The sequence below is a fragment of the Plectropomus leopardus genome, chromosome 22, assembly GCF_008729295.1.
Source record: "Plectropomus leopardus isolate mb chromosome 22, YSFRI_Pleo_2.0, whole genome shotgun sequence".
NCBI lineage: Eukaryota > Metazoa > Chordata > Actinopteri > Perciformes > Serranidae > Plectropomus > Plectropomus leopardus.
In genome coordinates, this window is record NC_056484.1 from 11,630,719 (window position 1) to 11,653,358 (window position 22,640).

The 22,640-nt window shown below is 39.0% G+C and overlaps 1 protein-coding gene across 3 annotated transcripts in view; it reads right to left on the reverse strand.

The window, feature by feature from the left end:
- Positions 1-22,640, reverse strand: part of ptpn12 (protein tyrosine phosphatase non-receptor type 12) — a 64,915-nt gene that overhangs the window by 36,862 nt on the left and 5,413 nt on the right. For all 3 annotated transcript variants that reach the window (XM_042511611.1, XM_042511609.1, XM_042511610.1), the window contains exons 2-7: positions 5,078-5,186; positions 3,190-3,266; positions 2,970-3,065; positions 2,372-2,410; positions 328-399; positions 93-152 (exon numbers count right to left, since the gene is read on the reverse strand). In XM_042511611.1, coding sequence (XP_042367545.1) covers positions 93-152; positions 328-399; positions 2,372-2,410; positions 2,970-3,065; positions 3,190-3,266; positions 5,078-5,186 — 453 coding nt within the window. The remainder of the gene's footprint in view (positions 1-92; positions 153-327; positions 400-2,371; positions 2,411-2,969; positions 3,066-3,189; positions 3,267-5,077; positions 5,187-22,640) is intronic.

Consider the following 22,640-nt stretch of genomic DNA (forward strand, 5'->3'; position numbering starts at 1 on the left):
TGGCGAAAAAACAAAGAAGTTTTATAAAAAAAATGCTTTTGTCACAAGATAAATTTCAATGAGAAGACTGAGCATTAAGTTGGAGAACTTACATTCTCATTCTCCACCTTCAAAGTCCTGATAAAGTAGTCTGTTCTGGCCTGCTCGGACTCCTAGAAAACAGAGACAGGCAGAACATTTACACAACCCTTGACTAAAACGGTCATTAGAACAAAATGTGAGAAATGCAGCAGTCAGACCCCCCCTCTTCTTACACACTCATTACATACACATACACACACACACACACATACACACAGCAGTGATATTACAAATTTGTCTACTTACACAGGAGATTCTGAAGGGGCCAAAATTCAAGGGCTCCTCCCCGAGCAGCGGGAAATACCGCTCACACTTTTTCTAACCAGAGAAGAGAACGGGAGTTAGTTTTGGCTGAGAACAAAAATACCAGACAAATACCACAGCTTCCGGTGCACACACACTCTGGCTTGACATAAACCATTAACGTGACAAGTGGAACATCTCAGTGACATTTACAGAAAAACAAGGACTAAATACATACACACGATACTCTATCTACCTACAGGTGCAAAACACACATTTAAAAGAGGTATTCTCTGAGCCATTAGTCACACTTTATTATTAATCCAGCGAACGTCTTGACCTTAAACATAGCAAGCTTTGGTCAATGCAAATTAGTTCAAGGCTTTGTTAACCGCCTTTAGCTTCTCAGTCTTTCAACAAAAATATAGGCCGTAAGCACACTTAGACAAGCAAGAGCACACATGCAAGACTAGAAATATTTTCACTACAGCTGAACAGTTCTCTGTATTTGTTATTTTACATGTTGATTTAAAGAATCAAGGAAAAAATAGGGTTTTATAGAAATTTTAAAGGTCTTTACACACCAAAGAAATTACAGGTGTAGGGTTTTGAAGAATAAATGTCACAAAAATGGAGAATACTCCCCTGTGAATATTTGCGTCAAAGCTGTTCATACTGGCAGCTGCTTCTGGACATATTTTAGGATGTCAGTGGAACAGTTTAAGGTCTCTCTGTGAATGGGAGTTATTATAGATCTGTATTTATCAATAGCTTTAATTCTTATTTTATTTTATTTATAATTTTTCTTTTCAATGGAGTTTCAGTTAATCTCTTGAGTGGGTTTGCTTGTTTCAGTTTAGTTTTTATTGTTCAAAATTTGTTCGGTTGTAGTTTAGTTTTTATTAGTTTATGTATTAATTGTTTTTTTATTATGGCATGGGGGGGCGTTCGTTAAAGGCAGGATTTCAGAAGTTCAGAAGAATCAGCATTACAATACAAATACAACACTTTGGGATGTAGCTGACCCACATTTATGCAAACACCCCAGTCTATGGGATATGCATATATGCACCAATCCCTCCTCACAATTTTTTGACCAAAATGACAAAGACTAAAACTAAAGACTCTTCCTTTAATTTTAACTGAGTTTCCTGCTAGAACACATGCAGGGGAATATTTTTAAAGGACTGAAGAGGGTCGATGGAAAGTTGGCGAATTGAATCACAAGGCAAAGCAGAGAAAGTGAAGCTGTGGATGATATTTAAATATTTCCTTTTAGTGATATTGACTTTTAGTGGAGTTGTGCAATGGTAAAATAAAAAGTTCCGCAAGTACAATTGTGTACTTAGTAAATACGAAATATCGTTTTAATTAGTTTTTTTTTTTGTTTAGGTTTTAATTTTTATTACAGGTAACAAAAATGTTTTGTTACACCCAGTTTAAATTTGAGTTTAGTTTTCTTTGATTAAAGTGCTCTAAATCCTTTAGTCCCACAGAAGTGTTTAACAGTCGGTCTCAGGTAAGCTGTTGTATAGTTTAAGCTATTGTAAGCTTTTTTAATTATGTTTTTTTGCAAAATGGTCTGAGTGAATTTAAGTTCCCTCTAGTGAACAGGTACACAGTGAATTTATTTAGGGTTTTTATTGTAAGAGGTTAGTACAGAGGGAGTGGTTCTGGTACGTTTTTTATGATTGTCATGATGTTGTGATGTAACGTGTTCTGCACAACGTGATTGGTTGGTGCCTTCATTTATGAAACAAAAGCTCAGAAAAATCAACCTTAATCTGAAGAAAAAAAATTTTTTGGGCTGTGTAATATTTGGGTTCTGAGTCAAAATATATACTCATGCAAATGAATCACTCTCGAAATGCCCTCAGTGTGTAAAGACCTTAACAGACGAACAGATTTATGGGACCAAAAACATACTGTAACCCTGGTGGAGATAACAAAACACAGATGTGTATACAGACACATATGTACACTTGCATGCCTGACGCTGACACGAACACACAAACATACACGAAGGGATTAAGTATCACAGCCTTACCCTTCCCATCTCGAACTCTCGACAAGCCATTACAATAACCTGCAGAGACAAAAACAGGAAGGATTATTATCAACATTTACACGCAGCCTCTCACAGCTAAATCTTACAATCCCAAAAATATTTATGTTCTATTCATGTAATGCTGAAGCCGCCAAAATAAAGTTCAGATACTCAGAGGAGTACCCGGCAGAATATGAAGAACTCCTACATCTTCCAGTCCTGCAGCAGCAGAGCAGACTTCAGATCATTTTTGATCAAGACGTTTCACTCTTACATCTATATCTCACATCACCCTCTTTGATCCTACAGGAGTGATTATCACAGCGAGCTTTGCAGAGCGCCAGTTCAACCTAATCACAGCGAGCTCCTTTTCTATCTGTCTGGTTCGAACATAAGCGCTCCCCATCTGGCTGACAACCACATTAAATATTTATTTCAATTACTTTAATTATAACATCCACTTAGTTAAAGAACCACTAAGTATCAGCTTTCTGTTTCTATTCAGTAAACATTCAGAGGGACTTGGCGCTCTTAAACCCCTCTCTATCTGCCCTTTTCTCCTGCTTTTTTCCTCCATCATGCAATGAGCCATACTCACAGCTACATTGTACTCCCAGTTCATCCTCCAGAAGTCAATGACAGTGTTTGGCAGTGGGCCCTGAGTTGCAATATAGGCCTCTGGGCCATCCATACCCTGAAGGGAACAATGAGGAGAAAGAGAAATGATCACAAATCCAGAAAATTCATTTTTAAATGATTTGAAAGCACTTTATCTCCACAGTGGATGTTAACTGTGATTCACAAAGCCTTTTTTTTACCTTGATGAAGTTAGCATTGACGTAATCTGTGTCCTGATTGGATGTTTTTAACGTCAGCTTCACCCTAGTGTGATCAACTGGGGGCAAAAAAAGAGAAATATTTACTTTGATGCATTTCTTCATTTTGCAGAATCAGATGATGAAATAAAAGACAGAGATAGAGGAAAAAGAGGGGACGGAGTCAGACTAACAGAGAGAATATAGTGAAAGACAAAGAGGGCAAACGAGTGCAAACAGTGATGTAAAGAGGTTAATGGACACACAGTAACATCCTCATTCCTAAGTGTGTGTGTGTGTGTGTGTGTGTGTGTGTGTGTGTGTGTGTGTGCATGCATGCGTGTAAACATCTGTTACGGGTGAACCGGTTCTTCCTTTGCCTTATCAGCAGCTCATTCACTAAAAGCCTTAATGAATGAATAAAATGGATGAATGACAGAGGGGAGAAAGAGGATAAAGGTTAAAAAAAAAAAATTAAGTAGGACAGATGTTAGGTCATGGAAGCCCCGAGGTCACTGGGTACAGCGAGAGCTCTCTGTAAGACGAGGACAACTACATGACCTCTTACAACATACTTCATATCTGCGTATGTGTGTACATATTTTTGCATACACGACATTTTTGAGTGAGTTTCTATAGACTTTGTGTCTTTCTCTTTTCAATCTCCCTCTCCTTTCTGTCATTCCCTGTCTGCACTCAGGTGCAATTTTTTCGAAGCGCACAAAGCAACTTCAACTCAAGGACATAAATACATGATGCTTTAATGCTGCTGTCATGCAACAAAAGCTTTCATACAGCTTATATTGTCAGGCATTGCATTTTCATGAAAATAGCATAGACTACAGACAAAAGTGACCAAAATCACTTTTGATTTGTTGGGGTTTGTTTTTGCTTATATGTGGCTCAGATCTGTTGTCGTTGCACAAATAGCGTGCAGAGTTTCCCACATATTCATTTAATTGTGGCGGTCTGCAAAAATCAAAACATCTCCTGCCACAAATTGATTTCAAATTTTGGTGCTGAACTGCTAATTAGCGGCGCTATTGAAATATATAAACCATTTGTTTATGCCCTGCACCTCTTGAAGCGCAGAGCGTACTCTTTGCACAGACGTCAGGTGCATTGAAAGTGACACTAAACCATTGATTCTGCTGAGTCTAAAAGTTTGCATTCAATTGCAGCAGCTGTTCCTCTCATTTTTCCATCTGATCAGATCAGCTCAGCTCTGAATGGCTCAAAAGATCAATTATTCACCCTACGACTCACAACCTGCTGCTGAGGAGAAAAAGAACTCCTAAAAAGCTGTCTTCATGGACCTGCAAAAATCACTGAATTTAAGGGGTGGACAAGAGAAGAAAAAAAGAGAGTTTGCTGCTGTCATCATCGCACATGCAATTAACTATTAAGTTTAACTTTCACTGAGCCTAAACTTTTATCATTTATGCCAAAAGAATTCTCAGCACTCTGAGGGTGTGGTTAAATGTATCACCAAACAGTAGATATATTCCAGTAGTGCTTTTAATGAACGGTCCAGCTCCAAAAACATGAAAATAAATATATGGCTGCAGATGCTTTCATTATGGCAAGCTGCCACTGGGACAAAGTTGGCACTTGTTCTTAATCAAATTTGTACATTTTGTTCCAGTTTTGTTGTTAAAGGATCATTTTGTTACATTACAAGGTAGATTACATAACGTAAAAAACATAGTAACAGAAAGTAGGAGTGGAACAAGACTACCAGGTTTTTTAAGGTGGAGGTAACTAACTATTGTCTTCTACACGTTCTACTACAACAGCCCGACAATAAAACTTTAGAAACATTTCAGAAATACTGCGTCCATCCAATTCACATTAATACAGCAAATTTATTTGATTGTGAAAGGGTACTTACATGGCAGTATATCTTTATATCTGTTCTTCTTGACATTTTCCTCCTTCTCTCCTACGCTGGTGGGGTAGATCTTCTCTGTCCGGTATTTAGTTGATAACCTCCGTAACCGCTGGAATAAACAACACAACAAGAGTATAATTAATAGATGGTAATAACTATTTTCCTTTTTTCTCTGTCACCTTGAAATTGTGTGATTTGTTTGTAAGTATAAATGGACGTATAAAAGGAGGAAAGCAACTAATGATGGGAGTACTTTTCTTTGACAGCACACAGGAAAAAGAAAAATGAGAGCAGTGCGCGGCCAGCCTGTGATAACCTCAGACAAAAGTCAGTCTTTATCCGATTATCACAACACTAGAAATATAGATAAAGCAGACAGAGTTACAGAGAGCTGTGATCAAAGTGTTGGAAATCTGTGGTGTCTATATACACAAATAACTGTAAATTTGAGCCTCAATAAAGCTTTTTTTTTTAATCGTACTTTTGCTCTGAAATGTCCTGGCTCACAAACACACAGATAATAGCGATTAAATTCCTCTGATACACAGACACAGACACAGACACAGACACACACACACACACACACACACACACACACACACACACACACACACACACACACACACACACACACACTGCCCATCCTTCAACATTCACACCGCCACTATTACACCACAGCACCCTGACCTGCACACACACTCCTGCTCCTCTTTGCATGATGGTGCATTAAGTTAAGTGTGGCTAAATCTAATAGTGGCTGACACTGATGAAGACACATTCAGTTAATGGGAAGAGAGCAATTACAGCATCTCTTGTCTCACAGCAGGCTAACTCAGCTAGCAGCCCTTTAACTCAAGGACACTAACAATTAACTCTTATTTGTTAATGGGTATACATTTTTCCATATAGATTTTCTACCAATATATCAAATAATTGTATACCTCTAGTTGTCTTAGACCATTAAAAGTTTGGGTTTTATCTGTATAGCATCATTTCTTACAAAAGCGGTTCAAGATGCTTTACAGGATAATAAAAAGGAAGACAAAATGGTAATGTACACTTACAAATACTCAGACATGCAGCCAGGTAGAGGTGTGAATATACAGGGCTTTTTTTGAGGTAATATTTGAGTTACAGGATTTTTGTATCAATGCAATGAAGTGATTTGTCAGACATTTCACTAATGGGATCAGGGATGAAAGGACTTTTCAAGGACACAGACATTTTCTGTCTGTCTGCATGTTCCTTTGTTATGTGAATTTCCAGAAAATTCCCAATAACACCATCACCTGCTACTGAAATACAGAGTTATATAAAGCAAGAAAGGAGATTTTACCAAATGTATACAGGCTGAGTATCACTGCTCATTTCCACGTGCATGCTTGTATTAAAGGTTTCTTGCAGTAGCGTGATAGAGGAGATTTTAAAATATCGAGATATAAATCTTGTATCACGATAAGCCATATTGCCCAGCCATGGTTCAGATTATTCAACAGAACTAGAGAGAGAATGAAGAGGCTGGGATGCGGAAAATGTCGTAGTCATCAAAGATCATCTACACTGCTTAACCTACACAACTTTAAGAGCAACCTATTAAGACGCTGGCTGCTCTGAGAGTAGGCGCTCATCTACAAACTGGGGGACTTTCTAAAAATTCCAGTGAATTTTATCATGTGACACTTTCTCATTCACGCCTTCACTGTGGCCTCGAGTGTCATGGCAAAACTTTAAAGAAACTTTAAAAGAACAGCAAGATTTTTATACCATGAAAAAAAACTCCTGCTGCTCGACTCTGATAGCCTTCACATGATATCGCTCTCAAAGTGCCTTTTTTTATTCTCTCAGCTGGTTCAATCACATCCTTCTCTGTTTCTGAGACAGCGAGGAAATTAGGCATCACTCTGCTTTTTCTGCCTCCCTAACTCTGCCCTTTTTTTTCTCTCACTGACTCTGAGAAAGTCAGCGTGGGCGTTTGGCTGCCGGAGCCTCGTGTGAAAAATGGTCTCACCTCTCCTCTCTGGCACTGACTGAAGGCTTTCCTCGTGTTACTGTTACAGGGACTGTACATCCCGACTTCTGACAACTCTCGAACCTCAAGACTTTTCTTCCCGTCCTTGTTTCTATTTCACTTTTGTCATAACATCACTTCCCAGCTACTTTGGAAGTGTTGTACCGAATAGTTTGAAGTTCCAAATATTCATTCAAGATGCTGACAGATTTGAATTTTAAATCAACATTCAAATGCTGTGCAGCTTTTTTTTCTTTTTTGCATGTCTGTGTATTCTTTTGGAGTACAGTTGCTGATAAAGATTCGGCTACACTGATACTGTTAGTTTTATACCACTTGCAGAATTAGATCCCAAGTTCTGGCTGCGTGGGTTAGTTTTCGACTTGTGTGATCCAAACTTTTCCAATAACTCCTGAGGGCTGTAAAGTCCAAAAGTCAACATGTATTGAATAAAGAAAGCTGTTATCATTTTCAAAATTCACAACATGTTTTATTGAGTAAAAGATCCTGCTTCAGTCCATACTTGTTGGTGTATAGCCTTTAAAAAAGAACTTTTTTTTTCTTTCAGGGTGATAACGTCAAAAAAAAAATGTGGCGACAAACATTTAAAGCTTCTAGGGCTGTTATGCCAGTCGAATCAGATTTGGCTATTAAATACCAATATTCAACAACGTTTTGGTCCCCATATTTTGCAGAACATTGCAAAACACACTGACAAGCAAAAAACCAAAAACAAAATGTCTCAGTCTTGATACAAGCTTTGAATGTAAAAAAATTACATTCCCTCTATAGCCCTGTACTGTGGACAAATCTACAACATTACACACACGCATAGAAATGCAGACGCACACACCAACAAACACAATTACATTACAGAAAGATAATCCTCCATAAGGCAAAACTGAAGAAGAAGCTGTGCTGATAATGTGTCACTACAACATCAACAATGATTTTGCATAGTTGAGTACATCTGTCACATTTAGTTACGTCTGTGTTTGCAGTGCATACTGCTCTCTGTATATCTTTTATGCATTGTATGTTAATCTTGATGCATCTACAAAGTTACAAACACTTCAGAAGAGATCATTTCCAGAACGGGTAAAGAAAAAAGTAACTGACACATGAATCTCTCTTCCACCATCACTTTCAACTTCTGTCCCCTTTTTTAACTTCTTTTTGATTCTGAAGTTTGATAAACTGATGGGCTGACTGCTGTACTCACTCTACACATACTACTGACACACACACACACACACACACACACACACACATAAACAGCTCAGACTAGTGGCAGAGAAGCACCCTAAAGACATAATGAGTTCTTCACCTTTCATTCTGCATCACTCATCTTTATAAACCACGACGACAGGCTTAGGATGAGCAAACAAGGGAGAAAAAAGGAGTCTGAGAGGTGCACACAGAGAATGTGGGCGGCAACACAGCTGAGTGTGTGTGTGTGTGCGTGTGTGTATGTGTGTTTGTGTGTGGTAATAGCATTAGAGCTCCTCTGGCCTCATGTGAATTACATTTCCAACAGAGGTCTGCTTCTGTGTTGGGCCAGAGCCCAGGAATACACACACACAGACATACAAACAGAAAAACACACACTTCAGACACACAATGAGGAAGAGAAGGCCGGGAACAGTGATTTGTGATGGTTTGTGATTCCCCCGGCCCACAAAACACATTATGTGGAGAAAAACATGCACACAAATGTGCCCTCTAACGCTGTAATGATGATAAGTATTTTTCCCTTTGTGGCCCATTTCACTTCATTTACAGTGAACTGAAGTACGAGACGATTCTCCATTTAAGGTCTATGAATTTGGACATTTTGTAGCAGCAGATCATGATTTGCTTCTGTTCCAAATTGCTAGTTTTAATCTTTACGTGACAGACTATGTCAGCTGCAAGTTGGAAAAGTATTTCATGTTTTCATAGGGTCACAACTTGCAACTTTTCTCAAAGATTTTTCACCAAAAGTAATTCCAGGTTTACACCTCCCTCTCTTAATTCAGTCTGCCTCTCTGATATGATAAGTGTTTTACTTTGGTAGTTCAACCGATTGTAGAAGAAGCATTTTGTAATACATTTAAAGAGTGTGTCACTTACTACAATTATCAAATTACAAATGGACAGAGAGAGTAATGGCTACTTACAAAATGTTAATTGTGAAAACTCTGCCTTGGTGTTTTGCACCCCCACTGGTACTAAAAATGCATATGGAGTCAGTTGACACAAGAAGATTAATAAAGCATCAGTGCAACCCTGTGGTTAAAGGCTACACCGTCAAACTATCTTTAAACTGACAAACAATTTCCATTTAAATGCCTTTAATACTAGGCTGTGAATCTGAGACGATGCCTGCCAAAGCTCTGTGAAACAAAAGCGCAGCGACAGCATAGCTCCAATAAATTTAAGATTCGAGCTTTGTATTTTTAAGATTCAGTGCGTCTGTTAACACAGGTTAGACGCAGCACTGATGGACCATCTCTGGAGCCTCTCCTCCCAACAAATGGTCACTATAATGTCTGGCTGGTGAACGGTTTAACAGTTCCAAAAAACTCACTACAAACAGCTTTACCCTGACATTTAACCCGTTAATACCCTTTTGAGTAATGTTGGCTATGCAATGCTACCAGTTAGCCAAGCAAATCAATATGCAGATCTACATTTAAATAAGATTTCACCCATTTTAAATTGTAATGTTGATTTTGTGGTGTCAAGACACAAATATATCATTATACTGAAATCTATATTTATGAATAATTTCTTTATTGTCAGTTCTCAAAAAATAAGAGATTACCTGAATTCCAAAATTGAAAACAAATACATATTTAACAAACAAATATAAAATATAGTTGAATATTCAGTTCCAGCCCTAATTCTGATCCAAGCGAGTTTTATGAAAATATTTCTGTTATTCCTTTATTAAAAGCTGAATTGTTAAATGTTCTTTTCATCAACTTTAATGAAGTCAAGAGACGTCTGACAGTTTAATAGTAGAAATATGTATATGACACTTCAAAGAAGGCTGTGGTGACCAGATGTTTTACAGACACAATTTCAAAATGTCCATAAACACTCTTGAACAACAATTTTTAGTCAAATTTTACCATTCATAGGGATGATTACCTAATTGCTGATAATAAAAATGCAACTCATACATAAAAAGGAGTTATGTTGTATTCAGCTTTTTGTAAATGTGACACATCATTGCAAGAGAAAAAAAAGAAAAGAAAATTGGACGGAGATCCAGCTACTGTCTGTCTCGCTATTTTTCTTTTAACTTTCCATTATCCCGCAGACAGACCCTGTTTCTAATTACTCTTACTTCCTGTTACGTAAAACACACACACACACACACACACAAATGCACACACACACACACGGACAAATAATGGGTAAGCCTGGAGGATGCAGCAGAATGAAGCAGAGGCAGAGTCCTCGCCTGTGTACCTTTTCTAAACAAATCGACAAGAGACGTGGAGTGTAAAAACAACGAGAAAGTGAGGTAAAAAAGTTGAAAAGAGTAGATTTTAGAGGGGGGGGGGGGGGACAATGGGGAGGTGAACAGAGAGGAAAGAGGGGACTGAAGGAAAGAGAGAACCGAGGCTTTTAAGAGGCTCTTGGTAACTGAAGCTAATGGGTTCTTTTAGTCCTTGTTTCTGTCGTCCATTCACACGCTCTCTTTACACACTCTGTCGCTTCGCACTAGCTTCTGTCCTTAATGGTGGAGGGGCGTGCAGAGAAAAAGGGGAAAGAAAAGTAAACACCCTTGTATCTCTCACTGCGTAAGTTCGGTCCTCTATTCAATTTTTATTTGCTGATAATGGTGTAGCCTCTCCAAAGAGACAACAAGTGATGGATATAAAAAAGGAAGAAAAAACCCACCAAGACTGGCAGAAAATAAACAAGAAAGAGAAAGAGGCAGAGACTGATGATGAACAAGGCATGCTTTGCTCAAAGGTACATCTACATGTTTCTCTCTTCCTCATTCCTCTTATCTATCAGTCTGTCCATTACTGTAGAGCTGCAACTAATGGTTACTTGCAATATCAGTTTCAATAAGTCACATTTGCAACTTTTCTTATAATAAATCATTATTCATCATTATTGTCATTTTTCCAAGCAAAACCGGTAAATATTTGGTACTTAGTCAGATAAATCACGCCTTTTATACACATAACCTTGGGCTTCTGGAAATGGAAACAAATGTTTCACATTTGAGTTCAACTCAGAAAAACATCACATTTAAAGGGATAAAAATTAGCAACTGTATTTTTGCTTAAAAAATTAATGATATCAGCTTATACACAACAATATGAATAAGGGTAAAATCATAACAATACAAGTGCAATAAATTTTGTAACCCTTGTTTGTACCTGAAGAGGTATTACAAAGGTACAAAACATTACAGGAAACTCTTCTTACAGGAAAGGGAAGCTACTAAAACACTAGAAAATTCTCATTAAAAGTCTTCTATGGTTTTCACACATTTAAGAGACAAGAGAACACCGAAACCACCTACGCTGCACTGTTGTGGTTGTGTCTGCAAAATGTGAGAAGCAGATTACCCAAATTTTAACAGCTGATGAACATCTGTTAGTAGATGAGGTTTACTTGAACTTCCATCAAAAGCTCAGCATGGCCTTTTCGGACAGACTGGCATTGGTATCTCCCACCAGTGCCCATTTCCCTCTCTCTTGTCCTCCAAATTAAAAGCACAAATGGTTGAAATTAGGGATGTTTCGATCAGATCCCAAGGATCGGTATATTAGTGGCAGATAATCAGGTTTTACTGTAATGCTGCTACTACAATAGAAAAAAACAGACTTTTTTTCATGTTTAACCTAAGCTGCTACACCATTTGAAGAGGACCTGAATTTTTTGTTCGTTTTTAGTTAACTAGTAAAGTAAAACTAGTTAATTAGTTTAAAAACTAGTTGGTTTTACTGTAATAGGACTGTTTTTTAGTTGTAGTGACTGGGAACGTTAAAGTTGAGCTATGACACTACTTTTGAAGTGGAATTTTGGTTATATTACTCATTTGTTGTGTTCTGTACTTTTATTACAGTGCTACACTAAGTGGATTTGAGAGCAATTTCTAAGACACATTTTAGGTTGTTTACTTTGTTTTGTTGAAAAATCAAATGCTGCACTGAGTGAATTTGTCACAAGAGCCATATAAAAATACTTTTACTTGGTTTACTTATTATTTTTGCAAAAAATAATATAAAAAACACCTTTCGGGAACTGTTTGGATGCAGACATTTATTCTTGTATAGCACTGCAGAGCTATTAAACTGTCAAGAATATACACTGGATAGATTTAAATAACTTTAAAATACTTGAAGAGTGCATTGTGCAGCTGTATTGTGCAGATAAATACAAGACTCTGATTGGGACTCTGTATCGGCAGATACTGAATATCAAATGACTCGGATCGGGGGCAAAAAAACTCAATCGAGACATCCCTAGTTAAAATGATAGAAAATCTTTCTCACATTGCTCCCAGTACTTCCACTCACTTCCCTCCTGTTCCTATTACTCTGTTGATTCCTATCAGTCACAGGAGTAAAACAGCATGACTGAGTTGGCAGTTTCCTGTGAACGCTCGACTTCCACTGCCACACACACACACACACACACACACACACACACACACACAGGGCGTTGCCCCCTGAAGTCCACTGACAGTTTCACAGACCCCCTTCAGGGTGCGACTGAGTCATGTGTGCTCACAGACACATTTCTTCACAATGACTTGAGTCTCTTGACTTGGCCTAAAATGGCCCGAGGATGCCGGGGCGGTTACTGGGCACAGAGGGAGACAGATGGAGACAATGGAAAAGAAGATTAGAAAAAGAAAGACGAAACGAAGATTGAAAAAATGTCCACAGAGATAGAAAGAGCACGACGGAGGTAGACGTGGGTAGAGAGAGATGTACTGTAGTTGTTAGTGGGTCTAACCTACTTTCTGTCTCCTGGCTGAATAAGTCAGCATTGCTGTACTTCTCTGGCACACTGAATTATTCACACACACACACACACACACACACACACACACACACACACACACACACACACACACACACACACAGAAAAGAGAAACACATTCTCTTCCTTGGACTCACCAGTAAGCACTGATTGGCAGAAAATATGCGCTTCCTGCAGAAGCGATGGGAAAAAAAAGGTTTGTGTGTCTGTGTGTGGCCAGGAAGTGGGGGTGTTAAGCGCTGGTGGCAGAGAGGCTATACCCACGGTCACCTTTCATGCACACACACACACACACATACACACACACACACACACACACACACACACACACACATAAGCTAAAATAGGTCACCCCTTACAATGCTCTCAGAAAAATCAATCTCCCGCGCTGGGAGCATGCGGGGAAAAGATGCACAGCTACAGCACAGAGACTAAAAGGGTCTGTGACTCTCTATGAGTCTGTCGCTCTGCTTCTTTACCCCATCAATAAAATAAGCTTGATTGGCGTTTTCACAGCTTTCATTTCTCTCCCTATGTAGCACTAGTGTCCCAAATCAGAAAAAAAGCTGCAAAGTGCAAAGTCATATTTTGCTACACAGCAAAATGTGGCTGCACCAAATGTTGAATATATTAAATATTTATCAAGTAAATGAAAAAAAAAAGTGTATTTGTGAATGGAAAGGGTTGTCATGATATAAACAGCAGCAGCATTTAAGGAACAGTCTGACAATTTGGGAAATGCACTTATGTGCTTTCTTGCTGAGATGTAAGGCTTTTGTACACCAAATCTGTATTATTTGTCCAGAACTGTTGCAAAACAAAACAAGACAAATACAACCTTACCCTGTGTCAATCACATTTACACAACAACTAAGAAACTGTCATCAAAGTTCAGATTTGATTTTCTGCGTTTTTTGTCAAAAGCCTTGTTTGACAAAGACGCAGAGAAGAAAAAGTGGCGTAACTGCAGGACATATCCACAATGAGAGTCTAACAGGACAGAGGCTGACAGGACGCAAGCGAGAGAAAAAAGGGGAAATATATGAAAGCAATATCTTTTTTGAAATCTTCCACAACAAAGATAAGGTAGAGTTAGCCTATCTAAAAATGTACAATGCCCTGATGATGCTTACAGCAGAGTGCAATTTACATAATAGCCACATAGTAACCCATCACTTCATAACTCTGCGGTGCCAAATGCAACAGAGGAGTGGCATCAATCAAACAAAACAAAAAAACAAAACTATTTCCCAAAATGTTGGGTGATTCAATTATGCCTTTAAGTGTTTTATTGTTTTGTGTTTTTTAAAAAAAAAACTTTTCATTTTTCAAATTTTTCAGAGAGCAGGTCACCATGTCAGGTGTCCACTGTTAGTTTAACAGTAAACAGGGGTGAATAATCAAGCTCAATCACTGAGGAAATAACATGAAACCCCACCCTGACCTTTAGTATGAGTCAGGGGTCCAGCCAGGACTGAGTGTGTGTGTGAGACCTCCTCGTTAGCTAAAGATGTGGACAAAGATAATGTCTGACGACTAGCGTCAGTTGTGAGAACACACGCATGCATTGTACAATCATATCCGCTTTATAGCTTCTGGCCAATGTAGGTCAGTGGAGCACTGATAGCATGAGTAAGTATGAACACACAAACACACACATGCACTCACACATGTTAGGGTGTAACAGCCTGTCACTCACTGGCATAAAGCAGAGTGTGCTTTCCTTTAATTAGCCATGAGGCTTCCTTTCTCTATCTGTCGCGGTTTCGTTTTCAATTCCTCAAGCCATCTGACCGAATAGCTGCATGTCTCTTCTGTCACGCAAGTCACACAGGCGGCAGTTCAACATGAGAATGGCGAATCAAAAAGAGGAACATAACGTTTAAAAAAGGGACCCCCAAAAGAAATTGAAATGATATAATCACCCAAAAACCACTTAAGTAGACAAAAATAGAGGAGTAGTGAGTATAAATACATCAGTCTCTAACCTGCGTGTATGTGCATGTGATTGAAAACACATTTTGTGTGTATGTGGTCAGAAATACAGCCACACCAGGAAACACCTGGCCTGAACTGAAAGCCACCACTTCAGTCAGCCATTTAAAACCATAGCAACTTCTGGGTGCCAACTTCCTGTGGGACCTCAACTCTCAGCCTGGCATACAGTACACACACACACACACACACACACACACACACACACACACACACACATACAGTGTGCTGTATGTTACAAAGACGAACCCAGAAAACCTGCAGCTTCCTTTGAATAATGAGTCACTGTGTTTGTGGCTTTAACTGCATCAGAAGACAAAACAAAGTGGACAAAGAAAATATAATCAGAAGGAAGGGTGTAATGGGAAAGTGATGGAGGGACTGTCAAAGAAACAGTTGAGTGGATCACGTAAAACTGGGAGATGTGGAAAAATGTTAACAACAACCAGAAGACCATATCCTGCCTTCAGTATCAGAATATCTGTTCGGGTGTGTAAAATGTATCTGTTTGCTTCCTTCACTTGTTTTTATGTGAGTTTTCATAAAACAACCCTGATATAAAAAGGTTGAATAAAGGTTTAAATATCAAAATCAGTTTTTACCACCATACTGTGCAATGAAAAGACACGTAACTAATAAATCATGATGTACAAGAAGCCTTTGACTTAAAAAACAATCTTCTGCTCCACTGAAGAGACAAAAAAATAGCACCATGGCCAAATTATTAGGAGGCTATAACGTGCCTTGACCTTGCATGTTAAAGTGAAATAAAGTCAATTCATATTGTTGACTTTGCTGCTGCACTAAGCAAAGGGGTATTTGGCTGGTGGTGATTTCCCGCTCTGGAGCGAGGACTGCTGCAGGAAGCAGATGTGGACAAACCGCATGTAATCCCAATCATCTGGGACAGGAGTGTATTGTGTGTTCAGTGTGTGCTCAGAGTTTGTATGCATGCATTAATCACTTCCCCGCTCTGATATTCACAGCCAGCATGGGGGGTCAAACTGTTGTCTCTTTTACTTAAAAGTGTCATGTGATTTTATACATCTCTCACCTTAAGTCAACCCTTGTCTGGATTTATGTGTGTTTATATGTATTTATATAACTTTTCTTTTCTTTGTTTTAGAGATGTTATAATAATTTATTCCACTACTCGTGCCCAAAAACAGACATTTTTTCTTCTTGTAGCACCCTGTCCACCTCAAGAACTTTCTAGCAGGACTTCTGACAGGTTTGTGCATCTGAACGTACATGTGTGTGATGTGTCTGAGTTGCCACGGCAAAGATGACTCCTCCATGCAGCCATTTCCTTTGACCTAAGTCAGACATTACAAACACGGGGCACTACTGCAGAATTTCCTGAGTATTTGAGTGTGTTGTCTCCTTATCTTGATCAATAAAGTTCTTCAGCCTTGCTTTTGGGTCAGCTAGCACACATGCACACACGCACACACTAACTCTAAAGCGGAAATATTGTGTTGCGTCTGTTCCGAGAAACACCCGGTGCAGGGGCAAAAGGCTGGTTTCTGGGTTAAGCCATGGGAGGGGGCGGGTGAGAAAGAGGGAGGTTGTGACACCAGAGGAAATTGGGAAGTCTTGTTACAGTAACATGAGGCCAGCTTACAGTGGTTTCAACACATACACACACACAAACCTGCGTGCATTTAAAAAAAAACAGAGGTCGACCCCTGCAATGTACCACCCTCCACCCACGCACACAAACAAGCTAATAAAAGCACACAACCTAACAAACATACTCATTTTCCAGCCAGTAATGGAAGATGGCAGAGAAGAAAGCAGATTTTAACCAAGTTGCTCAAAGTAAAATTCTGACTGCCAATATAGCCGTTATTATTCCAGAACAACTGCCGGAAATATGTTTTAAATAGTCAAGTAACAGACTACATTAAACCGGTAATAAAAAACACAAGAAAATGTCATGACCCTCTTTAAATTCCAAGCCCGTCAAACTAAATCACTTGAAAATAAGATCGCTCAAATGAAGAGAGAATGAGTGGCAGAGATAAAGGAGGTGCCAAACGTCAATGTACAGTCTCGTGTGATAACTTCTAGGAAATCACCAAGCCCACTATCCGCTGTCTAGCTCGCCGTGTGAAGCCTATCTCCAGTCTGATTTACAAGGAGAACCGCAATTTTCTTAAGATCTTCCTGGAGACCGTGATCCGTGATGCCGACACCTACGCTGAGCACACTAACTGCCATGGATGCAGTGCATGCTATGGAGAGGCAGGGACAGACCCCGCCCACATTTGATGGATAAATAGATCTATAAAATAGTAAAATCTGGTCTGCATAATATTTCTTTAAGTTGTCTTGTCAGCATGTTTTTTAGATCACACAACAGTAAGCTATCTAATATGCTATTAATTAATTTATTTATTTTGGTCATTTCCCAACAAACATTTTAGCCGCTGACATTTTAATCTGCTGCACAACTACTCTTGATATCAACAAAAGCCAGCATATGCTGGCTAGCGTAAATACTGACCAGATTAAATCACAGAAGCTTGTAGACCTAACTATTATGTTTTGGCTTGAAACACTGAAAAGAACCAGTGGGGAGGTGAATGTTGATGTCTGCATCGTTGTTTTTCGCCCGCCCGGGCTAAAACACAACCACAGTTTTCAAACTTAAGCTTAGTTTGCAGTGCTTTCAAAGGCCTCTATATTAGAGTCTAAGAGTTAACGTAGCAATAGTTATGCATTGTAAAATGAAACTGTGTTTGGATGTCGGAGATTGAAATCATAAGTTGGAGACACCTCCCCTCTGCAGTGTGCCTCTGGGGAAGTTTTGGTCCCTAGATTTTGCTGCAGAGTGAGCACTCTTGACTTTTATGATACTCTGATACAAGCTGCAGGTGATGCGATGCAGCGGCACTGAGAGGAAGAAAGATACTGCAATAAGATAAAATTATCCTCTCTCTTTTGCTTAAAATTGTGAATTTAAAATGTTGTTGTGCACCTACGCATCATTAGCGCTGTTGGTTTGTTTTGTTCATAACATAAATGCTGCTGCCACATTGAACTACACCGATGAACCGTGTTTAAACTTTCAACTTCATATGAAAAAACAAAACAAAATACTGAATCGTTGAATATTTTTGTTGAAACAGCCAAATCTGATTCAACTTGCAAGATTCTGAGTTGGGTACAGCCTTTTTCGGATGTTGTGTTGTGTGTGTGGGCTTATGTAAAAAATGGACATAAAAGCGTCCAGATCTTGTGTTGCAGGCTCAAATGTGTGTGAAGGCACTTAAAACGCACACACAAACACGCACGCACACACACACACACACACACCTAAGAGTGGAGAGGGGGAAGCCCCCTGGTGACAGTGGAAATAGCTACTATACACACACACACACTAGCATGTTAGACACTGTCACATCTCATTTTCTTGCCTCCCCTCTGAGTGTTTAATGTCTGACAGGACACATGTTTAGAGAAGCGTGTGTGTTTGCACTTTTTCGCTTTCTTTGATGTGCAGCTTGGGAGTAATCTGCTCACAAAGGTGGGGCAGGAACACACACACACACACACACACACACACACACACACACACACACACACACACACACACACACACACACACACACAGAGGATGATCTCCTATGTCTAAACCCTGTCTAGACAATCTACACTATAACGTTGAGCCCTGTATTTCCAAAAGCAGGTACGTGTGTATTTATGTATTTAGATACACAGGTAACATGATAGAGGAATCTGATCACACAGATTTAGTTTCCGGCTGTGTTTTATTTCCTGTTTTCACATCATTCTCCTTTTGCATTTTTTTTTTAACTTGAACCACTTTGTAGCTATATGTGCTAAACCTGTGAAATGAATTTTACACTTCTAAAAGATACACAAGGTGTCCCCTCTTATCTTATACACAGGCCGCAATATCCAAGCATCTGTTTATGTGAAGATGTCTGTTCATGTGCCACATGGGGGCATGCAAACAGACGCCAAAATTGCAATGTGTTTAAAGAAATTTGTTAATTTTTGTATTAGTTAAATTTAATGCCACTATCACACTGCCAGGGTTTGGAGATCCACTGCCACTGGGGACAACCCTGCAAAAACGCATGTGTGTAACACCGAGAGGCGTTTGGATAAAACAATAGCGGTGTTTTCAGGCTGCGGGGTGGCCTGCTAGTTACAGAGGGTTTTCCAAAATACAGATGTCACAGGATCAGTCCCTGCAGCTTGTATGTCTATCAACAGCTCAATCAACCTGGCCTTGAGCTGATACCTCTCTAACAACTCACTCAATCTACAATGAGTGCAACCTAAATACTATTACACAAGTCTAACTAAGAGAGTGAGCCTGCATGAAAGAAGGGTGCTTCCAGATTTCATTTGCACAAATTAAAGTCTGTGTTGAGTAGAGACACTTCATAAGCCCACGGGAAGTGACGAATCAAAAATAAGCAAAGTACAGTCTCTACGACAGCAGGCAGTTAGCGCTGTCCTTGTAGATCGGCAAAGCTTGTTTCACAAAGACAGATTTGTGAGTCAGCAATACAACTTTGGAAGGGACTGGTCACAACAAATTCTAACACCTCGTTCAATTCATCTGAAAGGAAGTGTCGACATCAGATGATTCGCTCATGGCAGCAAAGTGAACCCACGCTGATCTTTCACATCTAGTTCAAATATGAGACGCAAATTCAGGCTGTCGAGGTGGGCGAAAACACTGTAAGGTACAAAATGAAGAAAGCTAATTTTATTTTTGAACAGTTCTTGTCCAGCAAAATAAAAAATGCAATAAAAAATGGTTTGTGGTCGGTCAAGATACAGGACTTTGTAGATTTATAGGTGCAGTTATATGGACAATATTTCTTAAGTCCTGTTTTAAATCATTTTGATCAGAGATTCCAACAACGCTTGACACAGCAGCGCAGGGTTTGATTCCAACCTGTGGGCTTTGCTGCATGTCATCCCCTCTCTGTCCCTCTTTCACACTAGAGCTGTCCTATCTATAAAAAGCAAAAGCCAAAAAACAATCTTAAAAATAAATAAATAAAGTGATCCAATAAGCATTTTGCACGGCCCAAAGCATTTAATCACAGTATACATTTTTGACTGCAAACCGGTTCCACATACTGTGAAGCATCTAATCTGCTGGAAATATATGAGAAAAAGATTTGTTTTTTCAACCACGTCGAGGAAAATTAAGTCATTCAATACATTATAGAAGGGGGAGAAATGGTTTTCCTGTTATTGTAATTTTGTAGTAAACAGCGTTTGTGTAACCCAGGTTATTTTCTGATGCTACAAATTACAGATGTCCCTTGAACACCTCTCATGCAGACATCATCAGTGGATATTACAATTTACCAGTTTTCCATAAATAAATTGCGGGCTAATGCTGCTGGTAAGGATAGACGATTGTTATGTCCAACAAGTCAACATTACAGCCTGTAACAACAACGTTAAATGAGGATACTGTATCAAAATCAAAGAGCACTCACACAAAAGGGTAACAAGAGCAGAGCACTAAAATTTTTTTTTGAATTTATAAACAATTCTATGTCACAATCGGCAAAGGAAGGCACAGGTTGCATCAAGCCACATGTGGCGCACCTGTGTAATGTTTACCCCACATACAGCAAACATGCGCAGGAAGAAATTTATTTTTCCAACCAGAGAGAAAGGATCGGATTAAGAAATTACATGGTTATTAGGCACATTTATTTTCCTATTTAACAGATAATCAAAGATTTACACCACCCTCTCTACCCAACTGAAAAGTCCTTCAGATTGAGGTGGTCTATTACAATTGAGGCATTTACATGTTTATCATTTATTTATTTATTATTGTTTATTATTAGGGTCTACGTACACGCACCTACTATGTGCTCTAAAATATGCTTTTTGTTAAAAGGCTAAAACTTGCTAGCTAATTATATATATCGTGTCGTTCGATATTTAGGGTTGTCTTATATTTAGGCGATAGCAGTTATCCTTTGGTAATCCTATGTAGCCTTCAAAATGACAACCATATTACATTCTTCTGTTATTTGAAAGAAGATTATTCATTTATGTGAACATAATCTACACCCCAAATCAAAATATTTCTTTTTTTTTATCTAAGTGATATCTAAGTGATACCTTTTAGACAACATACTTTGCAAGTTTTAGTATTTAGTTTTGTGTGTTCTGACACTACTATAGTGAGTTATCTTTCCTTAAATGTTTCATTTAATTTGAAATTGCTTTGTTTAAAATCTTATCTGAATGTGTTCATATAGCGTTGTCTCTGTAACTGGCTACTTGCTTTAAGAAAAATACTCCGGCTCTCTTACATAAGCGCTCTAATAGCTGGTTTGGAAAGTCGTGGGTTGACAGAACGAGTTGATAACCACCCTTGTGAAACAAGTAAGATTGCCATTGTTTGGTTTTGTGGAACCAGCGACTGCACAGATGCCCCGATTTTGCAGAACATGCGTCATGAGACAGACTCCATGATTCAAGAGTGCATATTTTGCCTTTCCTCCCGTTTGTATCCCCTGGAATTAAGCATCATCACTGGACCAAATTGGTTAAAATGATCATACCGTGTGCCTCTTACTGATTACATGCTGCATGATATCACAGCTGAAGCTTAAATCTTTTGAGGAGTCACTGCAGCTCTGACTGCCATTTAATCCACCAACATGCAGAAGCTCAAGTTCAACTTTGTCATATACTCATCACAAAAAAAGGCATCGGTTAAAGGTAGAAAAATTACAGGCACACGCTGGCTATAATGCTGTGTGTTTTAGCAACATGTAATCTAGCTCACCCATTGCTATAGCACCAGGACTGTGATAAAAATGTGTCCTTTTTACAGCTTTAACTCCAGACTCGGGACTGTCTCTTTGCACTTCATGGGAGGCCATGATGTCCTTGCACCACTGGCACAAGTATGTGCCGTGTAATTAAATCAGTTGTTGATGTGCGTCGGTATCAGTGTCACTTAACAACATTCCACATATTAACAACATCTTGTACTAATTCTGACAAACTAAATAGGGCACAAAGGAAGAAGACACTTCTTACATTTGGGTGCTAGGCGGAAAAAACTCCAATTCCATCAGAAAGCTGCATAAAGGGCACCAAACAAAGCATATAATCTGACTTGTTGCCCTTTCAGAGCACTGTAATTACGCCTATAAAACACATTCTATATATAAACAACAATAGGCAGTTAAATTGGGTGTTATGTCAGGGTGCTCTGGTGACTCAGTGCGCAAAGGAGCACACCCAATACGCTTGTGGTATTGTGCATTTGACTTCAGCAATTGAGAGCTTCACATAAGGCCTGAAATCGGAACAACAGACCGTCAGCGACCAGCCGGAGGACTCACTTACATGGCTGATGAGTGTTAATTGTGCTTAGTACACTGGCACACAGCCCACCTGGACTCAATCTGAACAAGTTTTCGTGTCTACAAGCTGGTTTGTCTGCTGAATAATTTAGATGAAACTCTTAATTCATTAGCAGATGTTGCCAGCTGAGAGCGAATTTAGCTCAAAGCCCCTTTACATAAA